This window comes from Vulpes vulpes, chromosome 10 (assembly GCF_048418805.1).
Source record: "Vulpes vulpes isolate BD-2025 chromosome 10, VulVul3, whole genome shotgun sequence".
In the NCBI taxonomy this organism is placed as follows: domain Eukaryota; kingdom Metazoa; phylum Chordata; class Mammalia; order Carnivora; family Canidae; genus Vulpes; species Vulpes vulpes.
Genome location: NC_132789.1, coordinates 30500094 through 30518902, shown reverse-complemented (window position 1 = coordinate 30518902; position 18809 = coordinate 30500094). Strand labels below are relative to the sequence as shown.

At 43.6% G+C, this 18809-nt stretch overlaps 1 protein-coding gene across 4 annotated transcripts in view; it reads left to right on the top strand.

Moving 5' to 3' along the window:
* HIRA (histone cell cycle regulator) overlaps nt 1–18809 on the top strand; it is an 88186-nt gene that overhangs the window by 1773 nt on the left and 67604 nt on the right. For all 4 annotated transcript variants that reach the window (XM_072723473.1, XM_072723474.1, XM_072723476.1 and 1 more), the window contains exon 2: nt 17373–17435. In XM_072723473.1, the coding sequence (XP_072579574.1) occupies nt 17373–17435 (63 nt within the window). The remainder of the gene's footprint in view (nt 1–17372; nt 17436–18809) is intronic.

Genomic DNA, 18809 nt, shown 5'->3' with positions numbered 1-18809 from the left:
TGCGAACAGGGGGGAGACGCAAAGAGAGCCCAAGAGAGAATCCTCAAGCCGACTACCCATTGAGCACAGAGCCAGATGAGGGGCTCAATCATAAGACCCCAAGGTTATGACTGGAGAGGAAATCAAGAGTCAGCCACTCAGGGACACCTGGGTGGCTCAGTGATTGAGTGTCTGACTTCAGCTTCAGGGCGTCAAGCCTGCTTCTCCCTCTGCCTATGTCTCTGCCTCTCTCTGTGTGTCTCTCATGAATAAATATATAAAATATTTTTTAAAAAAGCCGCTCAACTGACTGACCTGCTTAGGAACCCCATAGATCAATTTTTGTGTGTAGTCTACCTTTCTTCAGTCTCTCTTCTACCTCTTGCCATAATAAGCTCTTCCGTAGGACACAAGTGTTATGCTGTGTAAGCATAAGTATGTCAAGACGCTTAAGTGATTAGGTACAAATGAGTGAGAGTCTGCGACTGAAGCAGCAGCCAAACATCCCAGCCGGACAGAGTGGGTAGAGCAGTGGGCCTTGGCGTCTTGTTGCCACAGTCTCTCCGTGGTCCTAGGATGGAACAGGATGGTATCTGCTCTGCTTTCTTCATAGTATAGTTGTGATCTTTAGTTGCAAAGGTAGACACAGAAGTGCTTCCCAGACTATAAAGTGCTTTAGAAATCTAAGAGATAGTAATAAAAGAAACTGAGTCTGGCAGGATAGGATTTAACTTTCCTTTCTTTTAAAATTTCCTGAAATCAGCCTCTGTCTCTTAAGTGTTCAAAAGGACTGCCAGGGTAAATTACCACTATCTTGAAGGACATGTTGATGATCTGGGTCACTCCTGAGCAGTCTCTTGAAGACTGGTAAATAGTTGGAGCTGCTGGGAGCAGGGGCTGCTTAGCCAGAAACCAGAGTTGTGGGTAGTGGCCAGTGAAGTCACACTTATTTTGGATTAACAAACCCCTAAGACCATGGTGCTGTGGAGAGTGCATCATCGCACTTTTTGGCTTCTTGACTCTGTGTTCATGTCTCCTGACTCGTTATGTGGCCGAACATACTTTTTCTGGTGTCTGGGACTCCCAAGAAGGAAGGAGCTGAGAGCCCAGCGTTTTCCCTGTTCTGTCAGAATCCATTCAGCCATAGTGGAGAGGCCAGCTAGAATAGAGCAGGCTAAAGGCAAAGAAAAAATTACCTGTTGGGGTGTGAGCATACTGTCAGTCTCCATTTTCCTGACCAATAATAGTGGCAAGAACTTTCCTGTAAGGTAGGGTTTCTCAGCCTTAGCACTGTTGACATTTTGGACCATATAATTGTTGTGAGGACCATCCCATGTGTCTGTCATAGGATGTTAGCATCCCTGACTTCAACCCGTCGGGATACCAGTGCCACCACCCCCACACACACCCAGTTGTGACAATCAAAATGTCTCCAGATGTTGCCAATATCCCCTGGTAGCCAGAATCAGCCCCAGTTGAGAATCACTGCTCTAAGGTGATCGGTAAGTTAATAAATCTTCAAGTTGTTACATCACAGCAAAATGAGCCTTGAACATGGAATCAGACTGGATTCAAGATGCCATCATTTATTGGCTGTAAATTCTTAGGCTTGTGACTTCACTTCTAGGCCTTGGTAAAGTTGAGGAAATATAAGATTTGTTCCTGTGCTTTCATTCTGTAGCCAAATATAAAAGACAGTCTTAAATTAAGATACACAGTGGGGATCTGGGTGGCTCAGCAGTTTAGCACCTGCCTTCCTCCCAGGGCGTGACCCCGGGGTCCTGGGATCGAGTCCCACATCGGGTTCCCTGCATGGAGCCTGCTTCTCTCTCTGCCTGTGTCTCTGCCTCTCTCTCTGTGTCTCTCATGAATAAATAAATAAAGTCTTTAAAAAAAAATTAAGATACACAATAAGAGCAATGATATTTATCACTTATATGGAACTTATGTGTGCTAGCCACTGTTAACACATATGCCTGTTTTACTCTGTGTTCTTGGATATAGTATTCCTTATATACTTATTTTTATTTTAGGCTTGGCCAAAATAGAGTGCATTTCTAAGTTAAGTCAGAAAGTGAATGAATTTTGGTTGTAGAAAAAATTAATTTAGAAAATTTCATTGAAGTCAGCCTGGGTGGCTCAGCGGTTTAATGCTGAGCCTTCAGCCCAAAGGCATGATCCTGGAGACTTGGATTAATCCCACATCAAGCTCCCTGCATGGAGCCTGCTTCTCCCGGGATCCCTGGGTGGCGCAGAGGTTTGGCGCCTGCCTTTGGCCCAGGGCGCGATCCTGGAGACCCGGGATCGAATCCCACGTCAGGCTCCCGGTGCATGGAGCCTGCTTCTCCCTCTGCCTGTGTCTCTGCCTCTCTCTCTCTCTCTCTCTCTGTGACTATCATAAATAAATAAAAAAAATAAAAAAAAAATAGAGCCTGCTTCTCCCTCTGCCTATGTCTCTACCTCTCTCTGTCTCTTTCTGTGTTTCTCATGAATAAATAAATAAAATCTTAAAAAAAAAAAAAAGAAATTTTCATTTAGATTCATGGTTCTTCCCATCCCTGGGCCTTTTCTCCTGAGAGTTTCTGGAATTTTTCACTCCTGGTCAGACAGTGTCTGTGCTCAGCTTATCAAGGAAGCCCATTCTAACTAGAAGGACCAAACTGAAAGAACTCTTGTCCTCCCTTGGCCTCTGGCTCACACTTTGATGGCATTGTTGTAAAAAGGCATTTGGCAAATTTTCAACACTGGGATAATTTGTCAGTTAATCACATTGCTTTATGGTGTGTGTTTTTCCTCCTGCCCTGTAATTGGATTATTTTCCCCCCTACTCTGTGTCTTTCTAGAAAGGATTTCAAGACATCTTTCTGAGACACATACTGATGAAAATAAATAAGCTTGAAGGGGCAATGCAGGCAGTGTGGTACAATAATGAAGTCAGCAGTGGGTGTGGAAAGGGCCTGCACAGCTGCTAGAGGAGTACTGCAGACCTATCTCTGAGAACAGGCTGGGGGGGATCCTAGTGGTGATATTTTATGATTGCAGTGGTCACTAAGATAAGCTTTGCAGTTTGTCTACATCAGGGGTTCTTAAACAGGCCAATATCTGGAAAAATGTTTTATTTTCACAACTGAAGGGGTATGCTACTGGCAGATAAAGGGCAGGTCTGCTGCTAAACACTACAGCATATAGGACATTCCCCCACAATAAAGCTGGCCTAAAATGTCAGCGGTGCTGAGGTTGAGAAATCCTGCTTTAGACAAGAACATCTTTATCATTGTTTGCCATTTCGTGTATTCGTCTCATGGTTCCAAATAGATAAGCTTCTTGAGGACAAGAATTTTGCTTTTTATTTTGGAGTCAGGTAGTCCTGAGTCTATCTGTGCCCTGCTCCTCACCAAATATGTGTTATAGAAGGTTCTTTTTATCTCATTTCCTGATTTGTTAAATGAAGCCAGTAATACTAGCCTCATCTGCTACCTGTGAAGGCTCAGAAAATCTGAGCTCTCTCATGCTCTCTCTCTCACTGAGTCATGCCTGAAGACAGTAGATTGATTTTTTTTAAAAAGATTTATTTATTCATTCATTTGAGAGAGAGAGGGAAAGAGAGAGAGAGAGAGAAAGAGAGAGAGAGAGAGAGGCAGAGGAAGAAGCAGGCTCCATGCCGGGAACCCGACACGGGACTCGATCCCAGGTCTCCAGGATCGTGCCCTGGGCCAAAGGCAGGCACTTAACCGCTGAGCCACCCAGGGATCCCCTGATTTTATTATTTTATTTTATTTTATTTTATTTTATTTTATTTTATTTTATTTAGATTTTATTTATTTATTCATGACAGGCACAGTGAGAAAGAGAGAGGCAGAGACACAGGCAGAGGGCAAAGCAGGCTCCATGCGGAGAGCCCGACATGGGACTCGATCCCAGGTCTCCAGGATCACACCCCGGGTTGAAGGCGGTGCCAAACCCCTGGGCCACCGGGACTGCCCAGATTTTTTTTTCTTAAATGACCAAAATTCCTCATGAAGATTCAGAAGAAAATGGGTGGCATTTTACCCGAGATAACACACATGTGGATCTTCTGCTTATTAATGAACAAAACTTTGAACCCTTCTGGAGAGGAGGCCTGTGGTGATCAGAAGTAAATAAGGCTTGTATGGAAGGCTGTGTTGTAGGTGGGAGAGAAGGACAGATAGACCACATTCTAGAATACAGGGCAGGTAGAAACCAGAGTTACACAAAAGTGAGCCATCATAGCTCTAGGGACAAGGGCCTGGTTTGTCAGTGTACCTAGGGCTGAGCCTTGATGGGAAGTGGATTGAGGTGGTAGGAAAGGCACTGCTGCTGTGGAAGTGTCAGAAGCAGAGGCAAGGGTTGAGAGCATTTTAGGGAAAAGAATAGATGAAACAAACAGCAAGAGGTTTAGAACACCTCTGGCAAAAAGAAAACCCATTTAGGTCAAAACTCATTGCTTTTGAAAGCAATACCTGCTTTGATGCATTAACCAACCTAGGACAGACCAAGTCATAGGGAAGTTGCCCTGTAATGAGGGACAGCCAGAAGAGGCAGTGAGCCTCATTTGAGGGCCAGGAATAGACCTTCATAGGAACTGACTCCAAGTCTGCTGCATTGTCCCATCAGAAGGTTCTGCACAGAGAGGCACTCAGTGAATTCACCATTCAATGAACAATGAGTACAGATTGTGTGCCAGGGCTAAGTGCTGGAAATGTAGCAGTGAACCAAGCAGCATAGCAGGATCTTTTGGGGAACGGCATGTGATGATGTATTCTAGACAGTGAGACTGGGAGGGATATTTGCTGGAGGCATCTTGTCTAAGTGGACAGGTTGATGAAGAAGGGGAGCTCACTAGAGAGAGCAACAGCAGACATCATAAACAAGACCAGTTGCAGAGAGCATTAGATGGGTTAGATGTGGGGAGAGACAGATAAGGAGTGCTGTGGTAGGGGTGGAGGGTGAGAGAATTTTAAGTAGGGAAAGCCTGAGTGTGAAGGTAACTTGAGCAGAATGTCACAGGAAGCAGACTCTGAGAGAGGCTTGTGTACAGGAAAACTATTGAAGAGTGCTGGAATCAGGACTGGACAGGAAGAAGTTGAGCTGTAGTGCAAAAGTGCAACGAAAGCTGTAGCCGACCCTTTTGGAGGCTCTGCAGCTAGTCCTTGTGAGTGTCCTGAATTGGGTGAAGGGCCAGGGCTTTCTATAGCCACATCCACAGTCATTGAGCCCAGGCTGTCCTAGGGAGGAGACCTGACCTTGCTCAAAGCAGTTCTTCCATTAGGGTGGGTCCCCTATGGAGAAGACCTCCCCTGGGAGTTTTCATAGACTGCCAACACTCCTGCAGCTGGGGGCAGGTGCTTCATTCCTGGAGGGAAGGCCCCTGGCCTAGTACCACAGCATCCATGCCAGGCCTGATGGAGGTGAGGAAGGAAGCTATCTGAAGGAGGAGCATTCCCGCCAGAGAGAACACCCAGAACATGCCTGGTGGGTTTTAGGAATAGCATGGATGTCTCTGATTTGGAGTGAGAGTGGAGCAGCAAATGGGCAAGAGCACTAAGAGTTGAGGCTGGAGAGAGCTGGGGATTGACTGGGAGGACCTGGTGTCTGTTAGACTTCAGTTCCCAGTGCCATGTGAGCAGAGGAGTAATGTGGCCTGACTTGACTATTACAGACCCTTCTGACTTCTGCACTGGGACTAAAATGGGTGTGGGGGCAAAAAGAGAGCTGGGAAACCCATTTAAGAGGCAGTTGCAATGATCCAGGCAAGAGATGACTGTGGTTTGGACCAGGGTGATGGAGGTAACTGTGCTGATGAGAAATGGCTGGATTCTGTATTAGTGTATGTATATTATTTTTGCATATTTTATATATTTTTAATTATATAAAATTAGGTACATAAATTATGTAAATATGTAAGTATAGTTCACATAGTGAAATGTATAGACAGTTTGTATACGATTTGATGAATTTTGGCAAACAAATACACTCTCTAACTCATTCCCAACTCAAGATATGGAATGTTTGCACCTCTAGAAAGTTTGAGTTATAAACATACTGTGAAGGTAGAGTCACCAGGGTAGAATGTGGGATGTGAGATGGGGTGGCTCCTGGGCAAAGGGCAGCATTGTCGTCCAGTGAGATCAGTAAGAGAATAGAGCAGATGGAAAGGAAGAGCCGGGATTCAATTAGACAACGTAAGCCAAGTGATGCCACTACATGGGCAGTGTCCTGTTTGATAAATGGCTTCTTCATCTTCTCCCTTTTGAAAACACTGGAGCTCTATTCTAGAGATATTGTTAAGGAATAGGACAAACACCTACATTTTTGGCTAGAGACAATTGTCATATAATTATACTAGGATATGTCTTATGGTGTATGAGTGGATCTGGATAATGAAGCATTTTGTGATCGGGCACTTAGAATTCTTATTATCACAGTAATAACTTGTTCAATTTAGGAAAAACTAGAAAATGCTAAAACTTTTTATATGGTCCTTGAGACCATTTGGAAAGAAAGAACTGAGTAACTTGGTGCTTTTAAAAAAAACACATTTAGTGTACATACCACAATGTAGAAGTATCTAGATTCTTTAAGATCTTAGCCAAATCCCTGATACCATGACAAATTCAGTGTTTTTATTGTATAGCCCCCCTTCAGATCTTGCATTGCAGGTATAACTGGAATAGCTAAAATGTTGCTGTGCATTTTCTACTTAAAAAATCCTGCAGGTTTATTTTTTTCCTTTTTTTTTAAATTGAGGTATAATTAACATATAGCATTAATGTTAACATAATGATCCCGTATTTGTGTATCACAAAATGATCACCACAGTAAGTGTAGTTAACATCCATCACCATACATAGACACAGAATTTTTTTCTTGAGATGAAAACTTTTTTTTTTTTTTAAGATTTATTTATTTATGCATGAGAGACACAGATTGAGAGGAGAGGCAGAGACATAGGCAGAGGGAGAAGCAGGCTCCTTGCAGGGAGCCCGATGCAGGACTCGATCCTGGATCCGAGGATCACGACCTGAGCCAAAGGCAGGCGCCCAACCACTGAGCCCACAGGAGTCCTGAGATGAAAATTTTGAAGATTTACTTTCCTCAACTTTCAAGTGTGGGATACAGTATTATTAGCTATAGTGTTACTTTCTTAATTGTAAATCAGTTAGTAGATTTCCAGCCCCCATAGAAATGTTTTAATTGCTCTTAATTTTTAAAAAAATATTTATTTATTTATTCATGAGAGACACAGAGAGAGAGAGGCAGAGGTAGAAGCAGGCTCCATGCAGGGATCCCGATGCGGGATTCAGTCCTGGATCCTGGGATCACGCCGAGCCGAAGGCAGACGCCCAACTGCTGAGTCACCCAGGTGTCCCTGCTCTTAATTTTCTAATGGAAACTGTATAGAAGAGATGATTATGTTTAGAGAACTCTATTTTGCAGGTAACTTTTAAGGAATATCTCTGTTCTGCAAAAGTAAAGGAGAAAAAAGTATGAAGAAACAGGTAGTGACTGTTAGCAAAACTTCCTAGATTATGCATTGGCAAATGCTGCAGGAGAAGTGATTAAGGTTTATAAATGGTATGTCTGTAACTTTCTTTTACTTCACTTTGTGGCAAAACACACACACACACTAAAACAGTTGCATGATTGCTACACACACACACACACACACACACACACACACACACACAGTTGCATGATTGCTACAGCTTCCTTCCTGTGCTGTGTTTTGAATCTTTCAGCCACCTGATACCTATGAGATGTCATCATAGTAGTGCTTACTTGAGGAGACTGGAGAAGTTTTGTGGTTGAAAGCAATAGAGATAACAGCAGCAGATGGCTTTGTGAACCAGCCAAGGAAGGCCATGCCTCCCATGCAGGTGCTTAGTGATATCTGAGTCCTCAGTTCAGGAGATGAAGACCCTGCCTTTCGAAGATTGGGATGCTAGCGACCCTGAAGGCGTTTTTGAATTTGGGGCCTCTGGTGCAGACTTTCTCCAGCAATTAACAAGTACTTAACAAGTACATAGTGTCTGCCTAGCCACAGCTCTAGGTACCATGGTGACTCTGTGACTAAAACAGACAAAAATTACTGAGCTCCCAGAGTTTACATTCTGGTGGTTGGGGTAGACAAACATGCAGTAAAGGAAATTATACAATATGTAAGAAATTGCTAAGAAGAAAAGTAGATGAGAATTGGGATTGGTTGTGCCAAGTTGAGGAAGTAGTTCTTTCAGGTAGAGTGCTTAGGGCAGATCTCAGTGAGAGGGTGGCATTTGAGCAAAGACTAGAAGATGATGAGAAAAAAATGTGTGTGTCCGGGAAGGAAGCAGTGCAGGGCACTCTGTGGAAGCACTCCTGCTCAGTCTAGGAACAGAGGGGAGGCCAGGGCATGAGGCCAATGATTGGGGGCGGAGGCAGAAGATGAGGCCAGAAAAGTCATGGGGGGGTGGCGCGTTGTGCTGGGCCTGTTGGTTTCCCCTGTCCCAGGCATGGTCTTTGCTGATGGGAAGATGATGGGTAGAGCAGGTTTGGGTGGAAGATTGGGAGTTCCGTTATGGAGAAGTTAAAGATGAAATGTCTGTAGACAGCTGGATAGAGGAACGAGCTGCACATTAGAGTGTTTAGGTACACACGTCTCTCGAGAGATGGCTGGTTGTAGATGTAAATACACATTATCACCTGCATTAGGAGTCTGTTTTGCTGACAGCCACTGATGTTTTGATATTTACCTTTATTTTATATTACTACACACATCCATATATACTTGTGTGTGTGTGTGTGTATATATATATATTAGATTTTATTTATTTATTCATGAGAGACACACACAGAGAGAGAGAGAGAGAGAGAGAGAGAGGCAGAGACACAGGCAGAGGGAGAAGCAGGCTCCATGCAGGGAGCCTGACATGGGACTCAATCCCGGGTCTCCAGGATCACACCCTGGGCGGAAGGCGGCACTAAACTGCTGAGCCATCTGGGCTGCCCCACACAGGCATATTTAAAAACAGACCATAGATATGTGTGTACTTATTATTGAGATAGTTGTAGATGACCACACAGTGGAATGAAACAATACTAAGAGATTCTTTGTACTCTCTTCTCAGTTTCTCCCACTGGTAACATTTTTAAAACAGTGTAATATCACATTGACATTGATATTGACACAATCCATCTGTCTTACTCAGACTTCTCCACTTGTATTTGTACTCATTTGTGTTTGGGTAGGAGGTTAGTTTTTTTTTTTTTCTTTCTTTCTTTTTTTTTTTTTTTTTTTAGTAATTTTATTTATTTATTTGAGAGAGAGAGAGAGAGAGCGCACCGAGGAGGAGCAGAGGCAGAGGGACAAGCCTACTTTGTGCTGAGCATGGAGCCCGACACGGCTCAATCCTGGGACCCGAGATCAGAACCTAAGCTGAAATCAAGAGTCAGTGGCTTTATTGACTGAAGAGACACCCAGGCACCCCTGGTTGTTTAGTTCTCTATAGTGTTTCACCTGTGTAGGTTCATGTATCCACCACTATAGTCAAGGCATTGAGGAGTTGGAATGAATACCTCTTATAACCCTCTCATGCCCCATACCTTACAGATAGGTAGGTAGGTATGTGGATAGAGTTATATAGGTATATAGATAGATTGGTTTGGTTTGGTTTGGGTTAGCATTTTTTCAAGTTGTGGCAAAATATACTTAACAAAATTTATCATCTGAACCACCTTTCAGGTGTACTCAGAGCTAGAATGGCACACTGCCCAGTAGTGTTTTGTATGTTCACACTGTTGTAAAACCAATCTCCAGAGCTTCTTCATCTTGCAAACTAAAACTTCTCCCTACTTCCAGGCCCTGGCAATCACCACTCTACTTTCTGTCTATAAATTTGACTGCTCTAGAGACCTCATATAAATTACATCATGTATTATTTGTGACTAGCTTATGTTAATTATAACGTTTTCAGGATTCATCCATGTTGTAGACTGCATCAGAATCTTTTTCCTCTGTAAGGCTAAATGATACTCTGTTATATGTATACACCACAGTTTGCTTATCCATGCATCTGTCAATGAATTCTTATATTGCTTCTACTTCATGGCTATTGTGACTAATGCTGCTGTGAACCTGGGTGTACAATATCTCTTCCAGATCCTGCTTTCAATTCTTTTGGATATATATCCAGAGGTGGAATTGCTGGATCATGAGTAATTCTATTTTTAATTTTTTAAAGAATGTCCATACTGCCTTGATAGTGGCTATACCATTTTACATTCCCACCAGCAATGCACAGGATTCCAATTTCTCCACATCCCTACTAGCACTTGTTATTCTTTCCTTCTCTCTTTTTCAATAGTAGTTGACCTAATAGATGTGAGGTAATAATCTCATTCTGGTTTTGATTTGCATTTTTGTGGTAGCTAATGATGTTGAGCATCTTTTTATGTTTATTGGCCATCTGTCTGTCTTCTTTGGAGAAATATCTGTTCAAGTCCTTTACCCATTTTTGAATGTTTTTTTTCTGCTTTCTGTCATTGAGTTTTAGGAGTTCTCTGTATTTCTGGACATTAATCCCTCATCAGATATGTGGTTTACAAATATTTTCTCCTGGGGCAGCCCGGGTGGCTCAGCAGTTTAGTGCTGCCTTTAGCCCAGAGCATGATCCTGGAGACCTGGGATCGAGCCCCACATCAGGCTCCCTGTATGGAGCCTGCTTCTCCCTCTGCCTGTGTCTCTGCCTCTCTCTCTCTCTGTTTCTCATGAATAAATAAATAAAATCTTAAAAAAACAAAAACAAATATTTTCTCCTGTTTTGTGGGTTGCTTTTTTATTCTGTTGATAGTGCCCTTTGGTGGGCAAAAGTTTTTAATTTTCAAGAAGTCCAATTTGTCTTTTTTTTTTTCTTTAAATGCCTTTGTCTTTGGTATTATCTAAGAATCATTGCGAAATCCAGTGGTGTTGAACTTTCTTTCATGTTTTTTTGAGTTTTATAGTGTTGGGTTTTACATTTGGATCATTGATCCATTTTGAGTTAAATTCTGTATATGTATAAGGATCTAGCTTCATTCTTTTGCATGTGAGTGTTCATTTTTCCTGGCATCATTTGTTAACAAAACTGTCCTTTTCTCATGGACTGGTCCCTTGTTGAAAATCACTTGACCACATATGCAAGGGTTTATTTCTATGCTCTCTATTCTGCTATGCTGGTCTATAGGTCTGTTTTCATGCCAATAAAACACTGTTTTGATTACTGTAGCTTTGTAGTCACTTTTGAGACCAGGAAGTGTAAGACTCCAACTTTGTTCTTTTCCAAGATTCTTTTGTCTATCCGGGGTCCCATGAGGCTCCATAAGAATAATAGGATTGTTTTTTCTATTTCTGCAAAAAAATGTCATTGCTTTTTTTTTTTTTTTTTTTTTAAAGTGAACTCTATTCCCCAACAAGCAGCTGGAACTCACAACCCTGAGATCAAGATTCGCACACTTGGTACTGACTGAGCCAGCCAATGCCTCTATCATTGCAGTTTTGATAGGCATTGCATTAAATCTGTAGAACTTTGGGTATTGTTGACCTCTTAACAGTATTAAGTCTTCCAGTTTGTGAACACAGGATGTTTTTTCCATTTATTTGTGTCTTTAATTCTTTCTGTCCTGTTTTCTAGTCTTCAGTGTTCAAGTCTTTGGCCCTCTTGGTTAAGTTTATTATTTCTAAGTATTTTTTTATTCTATTTGAAATGGAATTGTTTTCTTAGTTTCTTCTTAAGATTTTTCACTGTTGATGTATAGAAATGAAACTAATGTTTGTTGATTTTATGTCATTCAACTTTATTAAATTTTTTTTGTTCTGTGGAATCTTCAAGGTTTTCTACATACAAGATCATGTCTTTTGTCTTTTGTTTTTTGTTTTTTTTTTAAATTAATTTTTATTGGTGTTCAATTTACCAACATACAGAAAAACACCCAGTGCTCAAAGATCATGTCTTTTGCACCCACCTTATATTTTAATGCTGTTTTGTAACTTTTTTTTGCTTAATTAATGTTTCAAACATTTCCCCATGTTTCATTTTTAGCTACAAATTTGCCAAAATTTGTTAAAACCAGGTATTAATGGGCTGTACAGAAGTGTTTCCAGGAACAATGTGCAGTAGGCAAAGGGCCTCAACTTCCCCCAAGCTTCCATTCCAGCAGGACGTGCTCACAGGTGTTGCAGTTAGATCTGCCTGGTGAGCTGTCAGATCGTAAAGGCCCAAAGACAGGAGTCCAAACCACAGATCTGAAGGCCACCAAGAGAGCCAGCTATTCTTAAGTTCTACATTTTGGCCTCCTTCCTTGGGTCTTTTCCCCTCATGTGAAGAAGGAGGATTCTCTCCGGCCACACATGTCAGAATTCAGCTTCTGTACCTTACACGCTATTCCTGCCACAAGGAGAGCACTCATGCTGCAGTCGTCAGATCAGCAGCTCCCAAACAGGGAACAGTGGCTAACTGTCATAGCTCTGTGGAGAGAGTGACAGCGGGGTGCTATCTGTTGTCTGAGGAGGGGTGCAAGGTGTCCAGGAAGGGTGACGTGGAAGCAGAGCCCCAAGGAGAACGGGCTTTGGTGGGTGTACAGGGAGAACATGCTGGCCACTGTCATTCAGAGGATGTGAGCTTGCCTGGCAGCTCTAGTGCCCAGGTACTGGATTAATTTCTCCTTTGTCTCTGTTTTTGTACAAAGAAAGATGGAATGCAGGAAGTAGTTGGGAATTCATCTTTAATATTGTGCTGTTCCACAGGAAAAGTTTTGTAACTAGTCAAGCCATAGATCCTTTCCCTCAGCTCTACCTCAAAGAGCCCTTTAAAAAAAAAAAAAAAAAAAGGTCCATTCCTGCTGAGGGAATGTGAACCACTGTATTCCTTGGACTGAAGAGTAGTACTGGAAGGAGGTAGGAAGTCAGTATCATGCTGATGACTTTGTGTAGGTGCACTACCATATTTCTTTGACTGTGGCACATTTCTACAAAAGGAAACGTGGTGCCCATTACCCCAGTCACACCTTTCACCAAACACATCGTGATCTCAGAAGTGTTCACATGTAACATGTGTGCATCTTTGAAGCAATGTGGCATGGCATCTTAATCTCTCTCAGAAGATGTTTGTAAGGGTACCTGTCTCTTCCACACTGTTCAGATTAGGAAACTAGTGTTTGGAGACATTCAAGAACATACTCAAGGCCACATAGTTGTTGAGTGGCAGGGCTGAGAATTCTGCCCAAGCATGTTCACTGTTTAAATCCAGGTCTGTTCCCAGCCCTCGTTTCTGTCTCCTTGGAGCCTTGAAGCCTCCTCCAGTCTTTAAAACAGCCCATGCCCTACACAGCTGTGTGGAGCTGAAATGTGAATTTGACCTTGGCATTCCCTTGCTTCAGAGGTAGCTATAAAGGAAGGTCTGAGTTCCTCAGTGGGGTCTTGCTGGCCCCTACCCATCTCCTGAGCCTCTTCTCTCCCTGCACTCTGGCAGCTTGTCAGGAGTATTCTGTATTCCATACCATGTCCCCTCTGCCTGAAATTCCCTTCGCTACCCTTCTGGCTGACTCCTCCTCAGCCTTTGGGACTCACTTCAGTTGTGGTTTCTGTAGGAAGCCCAAGCTGATTTAGGTAGCTTTCCACCTGTGCAGACACCTGCCACTGAGAGCTTCCTGAGGGCAGGGTTGAACCTTTCGTAGCTTTACTTTCCCTGTGTTTAGTCCCATAGCAGGCCTCATAGACAACCACCAAGGTGGACGGATGAGAAAACATCCCATTGATGCTGTGAATGGGTATGGTGGGGAAGACTTGGGCTGTGGTGGGTACCTGTGCAACGGAGCCCCTCTGCTCAGCTAGGATTGATTATGTGTGTGTGCTCTTGGGAGTCAGGTTTGTCTTTGACTTGCACATGAGTCATTTTGATGTGCTTCTTGAAGGGACATATAATACAGTATCTCACAGACCTAAGGAACTGAAAAGTACTCCTATGGCCAGGTGGATGTTCCTCCCTGATGGCCTTCTCAAATCTGATGCTGAGCCAGAACTTTTTTTTTTTGGTGAAAATGACAAATATGCAGCTCCAGTTGCCTTAGGCAGAAAAGTGAATGAATTAGCATTTTGAATTATCTCTTGTATAACAAACTATCCCAAAACTTGCTGGCTTAAAACAATAGCTATTTTATTATTTGTTTGTGATTGTGAAACCTGGCCAGGCTCAGCAGGGCAGCTCATCTTAGTTCTGCACAGAACCTGCTGGGATGGCTGGAGCACTTTGGGGCCAGAACAGTTCACCCTGGGTCCTGTGTCAGAGCCCTGGTTCTCACTGTCATCTGGGTTCTTTGACCTTTCCTATGTGGCCAGCTTGGGGGTCTCAGGACAGTGGTCTCAGAGTACATGGTCTTATTACATGGAAACTGCCTTTTTCCAGAGGGCAAAAGCTGAACTTCTTTAGGCTTAAAATCAGAACTGGAGCAGCATCACTTCAGTCATTTCTGTTAGTTAAAACAGATCACAGAACTAACCCAAATTCAAGGGAAGGGAAGCATGCAAGGTCAGGAGTCCTGAGAAATCTGGTTTGCCAGAGGGTGATCAATGCTTAGTATAGCAGTCCAAGACCAAGTCCAGGTCATCAGGACTAGTTACACATGTGTACATAGCTTTGGCTCTCGCTCCCTACTTCACCTTTCACCTATGAGCTTTTAATCAGTTCCCTCCAGGCAGTATCATCTGAGCCCTCCCAGCATCTCCAGGCATGTCCCCTCACCTGGAGGGTTCACCTGGAAGGGCAGCACATTACATACTTAAAGCTCAGGGTCTGGAGAAGGCAGCTGTGTGGCCTTGGGCAACTTTCCTAACTTGTGTGCCTCATTTTCCCCCTCTGTCAAATGAGGATGTCAGAACTATCCGCTTCATGGGACAGTGTGAGATTTAAGAGAATACACCAGACCATGCTGCCTGCAGGGCTTGAAGAGGTACATCAGATGCTCAGTAGAGCATGTCATGGGCTGGGAAGAAGAGCTCCACTGGGCTATACCCACTGTGACTCTGTCTCTCCTGGAAGGAGTAGCTTGGCTGGCATCTACAAGGACTGGCCCACTGCAGTTCCCTAGAAGGTCCTGAGTGGAGATGGCAGCACTGATGGGGTGGAGGCTTCCTGCCACTGTCCTCACCATACTTGGAGTTGTCTGCTCTTCTGAATTTCACAAGGCTCTTAGTGGTGCTAATTAGTCGCCTTCCTCTGTTGTCTGGCAGGACACTGAACTTTAGGCTTAGCACTAGATGCCATGGTGTGCATAGCTCTAGCCTGGGCACAGAGCCCTAATTGTCCTTCCTTGTTTCTTGAGGCTTCCCTGTCAAGCACTTGTCATGGCCCAAGTGGTCAAGAAAGCTACCTTCTTGCTACTGCTTCCCTCAAGTCCTGTTTCCCAGCCTCTGGGAAAATGTGGCACATGCTCAGCAGCAGTGTGTCAGGCTCTCTGGCTTAAAACATGTGGCAGCTACCTGACCTAGGAAGGGTGTGACATGCCAGTGTAGGTCTGAGTGCATAGGCACCAGAGCACCAGTTTGAACATTTCCAGTCCTTACTTGTGTTCCCCCAGTACTTACCTTCTTTTACCCACTGTATATAGTTGTCTAGATTCTTTTCTTAAAGATGAAGATGGGGCTAATTAGGGTCTGCACATCTGGGGAAGCTTTGAGTATACTGCATGTACTCCAGGAAGGCAATCAGCTACTGGGTTGAACTCGACCTGTTATTATAGAGCCCTGGCTCTTAGGTATGGGCTGGGAGGTGACTGAGGGTCTCAGGGACCAGGCTAGAGCTGCCAGGATGACTGGGGCCTGCTGTAGCAGCCCTTGTTGTATTGGGTTTCGGTAAATAGTAGAGATGAAATAATATGTGATGTGATTTCCAACTTTCCTAGGATTTCTGCTTGTTCTCTGAGACAAAATAAGGCCCTTGGCATTTGGCACATCTGTTTACTGGTGGCCTTACACAGCTGTTTCCCCACTACCATGTAATGACAAGAAGGAGAGCACATTTCCCCTTGTCTTGTGGAAGCTCAGGCTCAGTTTGCCTATTAGGGATGTGGCTCTGTGGAAGAAGGTAAGGTGAGCCATCTACTGTTTGGGGCTCATGCTGGCGATTGCCTTTTTGGGTACCAATATTTGACTTTCCACACTTTGACAGTAGCCCTGGGAGGACTTTCAGCCACTGCCTGCCCCTGCCTCATCCTATCCTGCCTGTACTTGCCATCATGTGATTCTAGTGCTAGTAACCTTTTTTCTGGTGTCCATGCCAACTCCTCTTGGCTAATGGAGACAGAGCATCCTCAACCAAGAGACTCCTTGGCAACAGCACCTTGTCTATAATAGTGATTGCTGATGTTCAGTCTATTGTCATGCTTCTGATTGTCACTGAATGAATGTTACTGAGCCACCACTCACTGGGCCTATGCTAGAAGCTGAGGATATGGTGATGAACTTGACAACAATTGACCTGCCACTCTTAGCATGGAAGCATACCAGGGAGCTGACAAACACCATAGGGCCCAGGTCTCAGGAATATTTCTAGCCTGCTGGATTTTGAAGCTGTCATGACGCCTTTGCCAGTCTGATCCACCAAGCTAGCCATACAGCTTTATGGGCTCTGCACCCTGTGGAGACTCCAAGGAGCTAAAAACTATAGTCCTTCCCCCTAGAGGGACTGAACATCCAGTTGAACAGGGTACATCCTGTGGAGGAAGTTCAAGATGGTTGAACTTCAGAGATGCCAAGAAGGCTGATCCTCTATGGACTTCGATGCAGCACAAATACACAGGAGAATTTTTGCAAACAGAAGCATGAGGGAGGTGATACCTGTGATCACAGTCAGCTATTGGTCCTACCCAGCTGTCAGACAGTGAGGCAGAAAGGCCAGGGTGCTTGTGTCCAAGCTGCCAGCTAATAAGTGCAGGTCCATGGGATGGAGAGATGGCTGGAGAGGTAAACCCTGTGACTCAGAGATACTGTCATAAATACGTCATAACCTTTACAAAGCATGTCCCCACTGTGTGGCCACCTACTATCCGCTGAACCTCTGTGCAAATGCTCAGGCGATCTATGGACTCAGTTGTTTTAGTGACAGAATGCCTTGTCTTCCTTTTAGACTCAGCTATTTAATGTCACTTGGAGAGTCTTCCAGCAGCTCATACTTTAACTGAAACTTTTAGATCACTGCAGTTTTAAGGTAATTTATGGGGAGCATATTATTTTTTGCTAGGAGCAGTGATGAGAGATATTACTTAAATAACCTCTATTTCAAAAATGTTTTAACTCTTTTGCTGTTCTCCAGTGAGTACAAGCCAAGGTAGATGTTGTGTGTGTTTTTTTTTTCCTTTGTTTCCAGGCAAGCCAATTTTTTCAGTTGATATTCACCCTGACGGGACCAAGTTCGCAACTGGAGGACAAGGTACGTTCACAAGAGGGAACACTCACAGTCCTGACACCTTGCTTTGCTTCTCCTGGTTGCCCACTGAGCTGAAGATAGAATACTTAACATTTTTCAATATGAATATGACTCCATTTAAAATGTATTATTATAATCTATTATCTGTACAGGTTAAATCAAAATCCTTTTTTGGCTCTAATGTGCTTGCTCTGTATAAATATTTTGGTAGTAGGTGTATCTTGCTAATTCCTATTCATTGGGTTAATGTTAAAATCATTTTGCATCCCCAAGCTGCAGCGTTTTGAACATGGAGAATGGTGGGTGGTTCCGTGGATAGATTCCCAGCTCCAGAGGCTAGGATTGGGTCCTTATCTTCGTTCTGGCAGCACTTTCTCATCTGAAAAAGGGGAAGAAGTGGTTAAAGTAAATATGGAAGTGATCATATAGTTACTAGGCCCATCTTTTGGCCTCAGAGGAGTTCGACTAAGAGAACAAGTACACTGTGGGCAAGTAAAAGTGCCCGTGCCATTTGAAAATATATGGTCCACAGTGTACTTCATCCAGTGTTGCAGTGTCACAATAACAGCCCTGCTTGGAAAGACAGTCATTTTTCAAGCCAAGACACCAAGATGTATATATGGTTGCACAAGGTAGCATTCCCACAGATCCTAGCCCCCGCAGCTTTGGCCTAGAGCAGTGTCTTTCTCTGACCAGTGCCTCCCTGGACAGCACCTGCAGAGCACCTCTGTGAGTTCCAGGTACTCAAGCCAGGTGCTACAGGGTGTGTTGTCTATGGACTTCCTGCTGCAGGGGTATTCAGGGAGGCCTTGATCTCCTTCTGGACATTGTGGACTGCACCAGAAGGTACCCACTGATGTTACCTACGACCATTGGACTAAGTTGGGGGACAGGGTTTTTCCCTCATCCATAAGAAGAGGCATACCTTCCCACCCTTCTCAGTATAGTAAGGTCAGGAAGAGCTGTGTAGGAAATATTTTTACATACTGGCCAATAGGCAGCTTTAGGTATGCCTTATGGTAATTCTGACATGCCCATTTGTAGACATTTATTGGTTTTTGCTTCTCTGTAAGAGTTAAATAAGGGGCCAGACTTTCATTAGTTACCAGTAAATTGAAAGCTTAGAAAGAAAAATCATGGCCAAAAGAAAAAAAAAAAAGAAGAATCATTGTCAAATGCATATATAAATTTTTTAGCAGAGTAGTAGTACATCGCCTATGATCCCGGGAACCCTAAATGCCTTCCTTTGGTTGATCTCCCATCTGTAGGTGACAGCAGAGGGCAGATAGGTAATCAGCCTTTTTTTTCCTATGTTCAGGGCAATTTAATTCAGACTTAGGTCTCAAAGCATCCAGTCAGCTCTGGAAGCAGCCATGG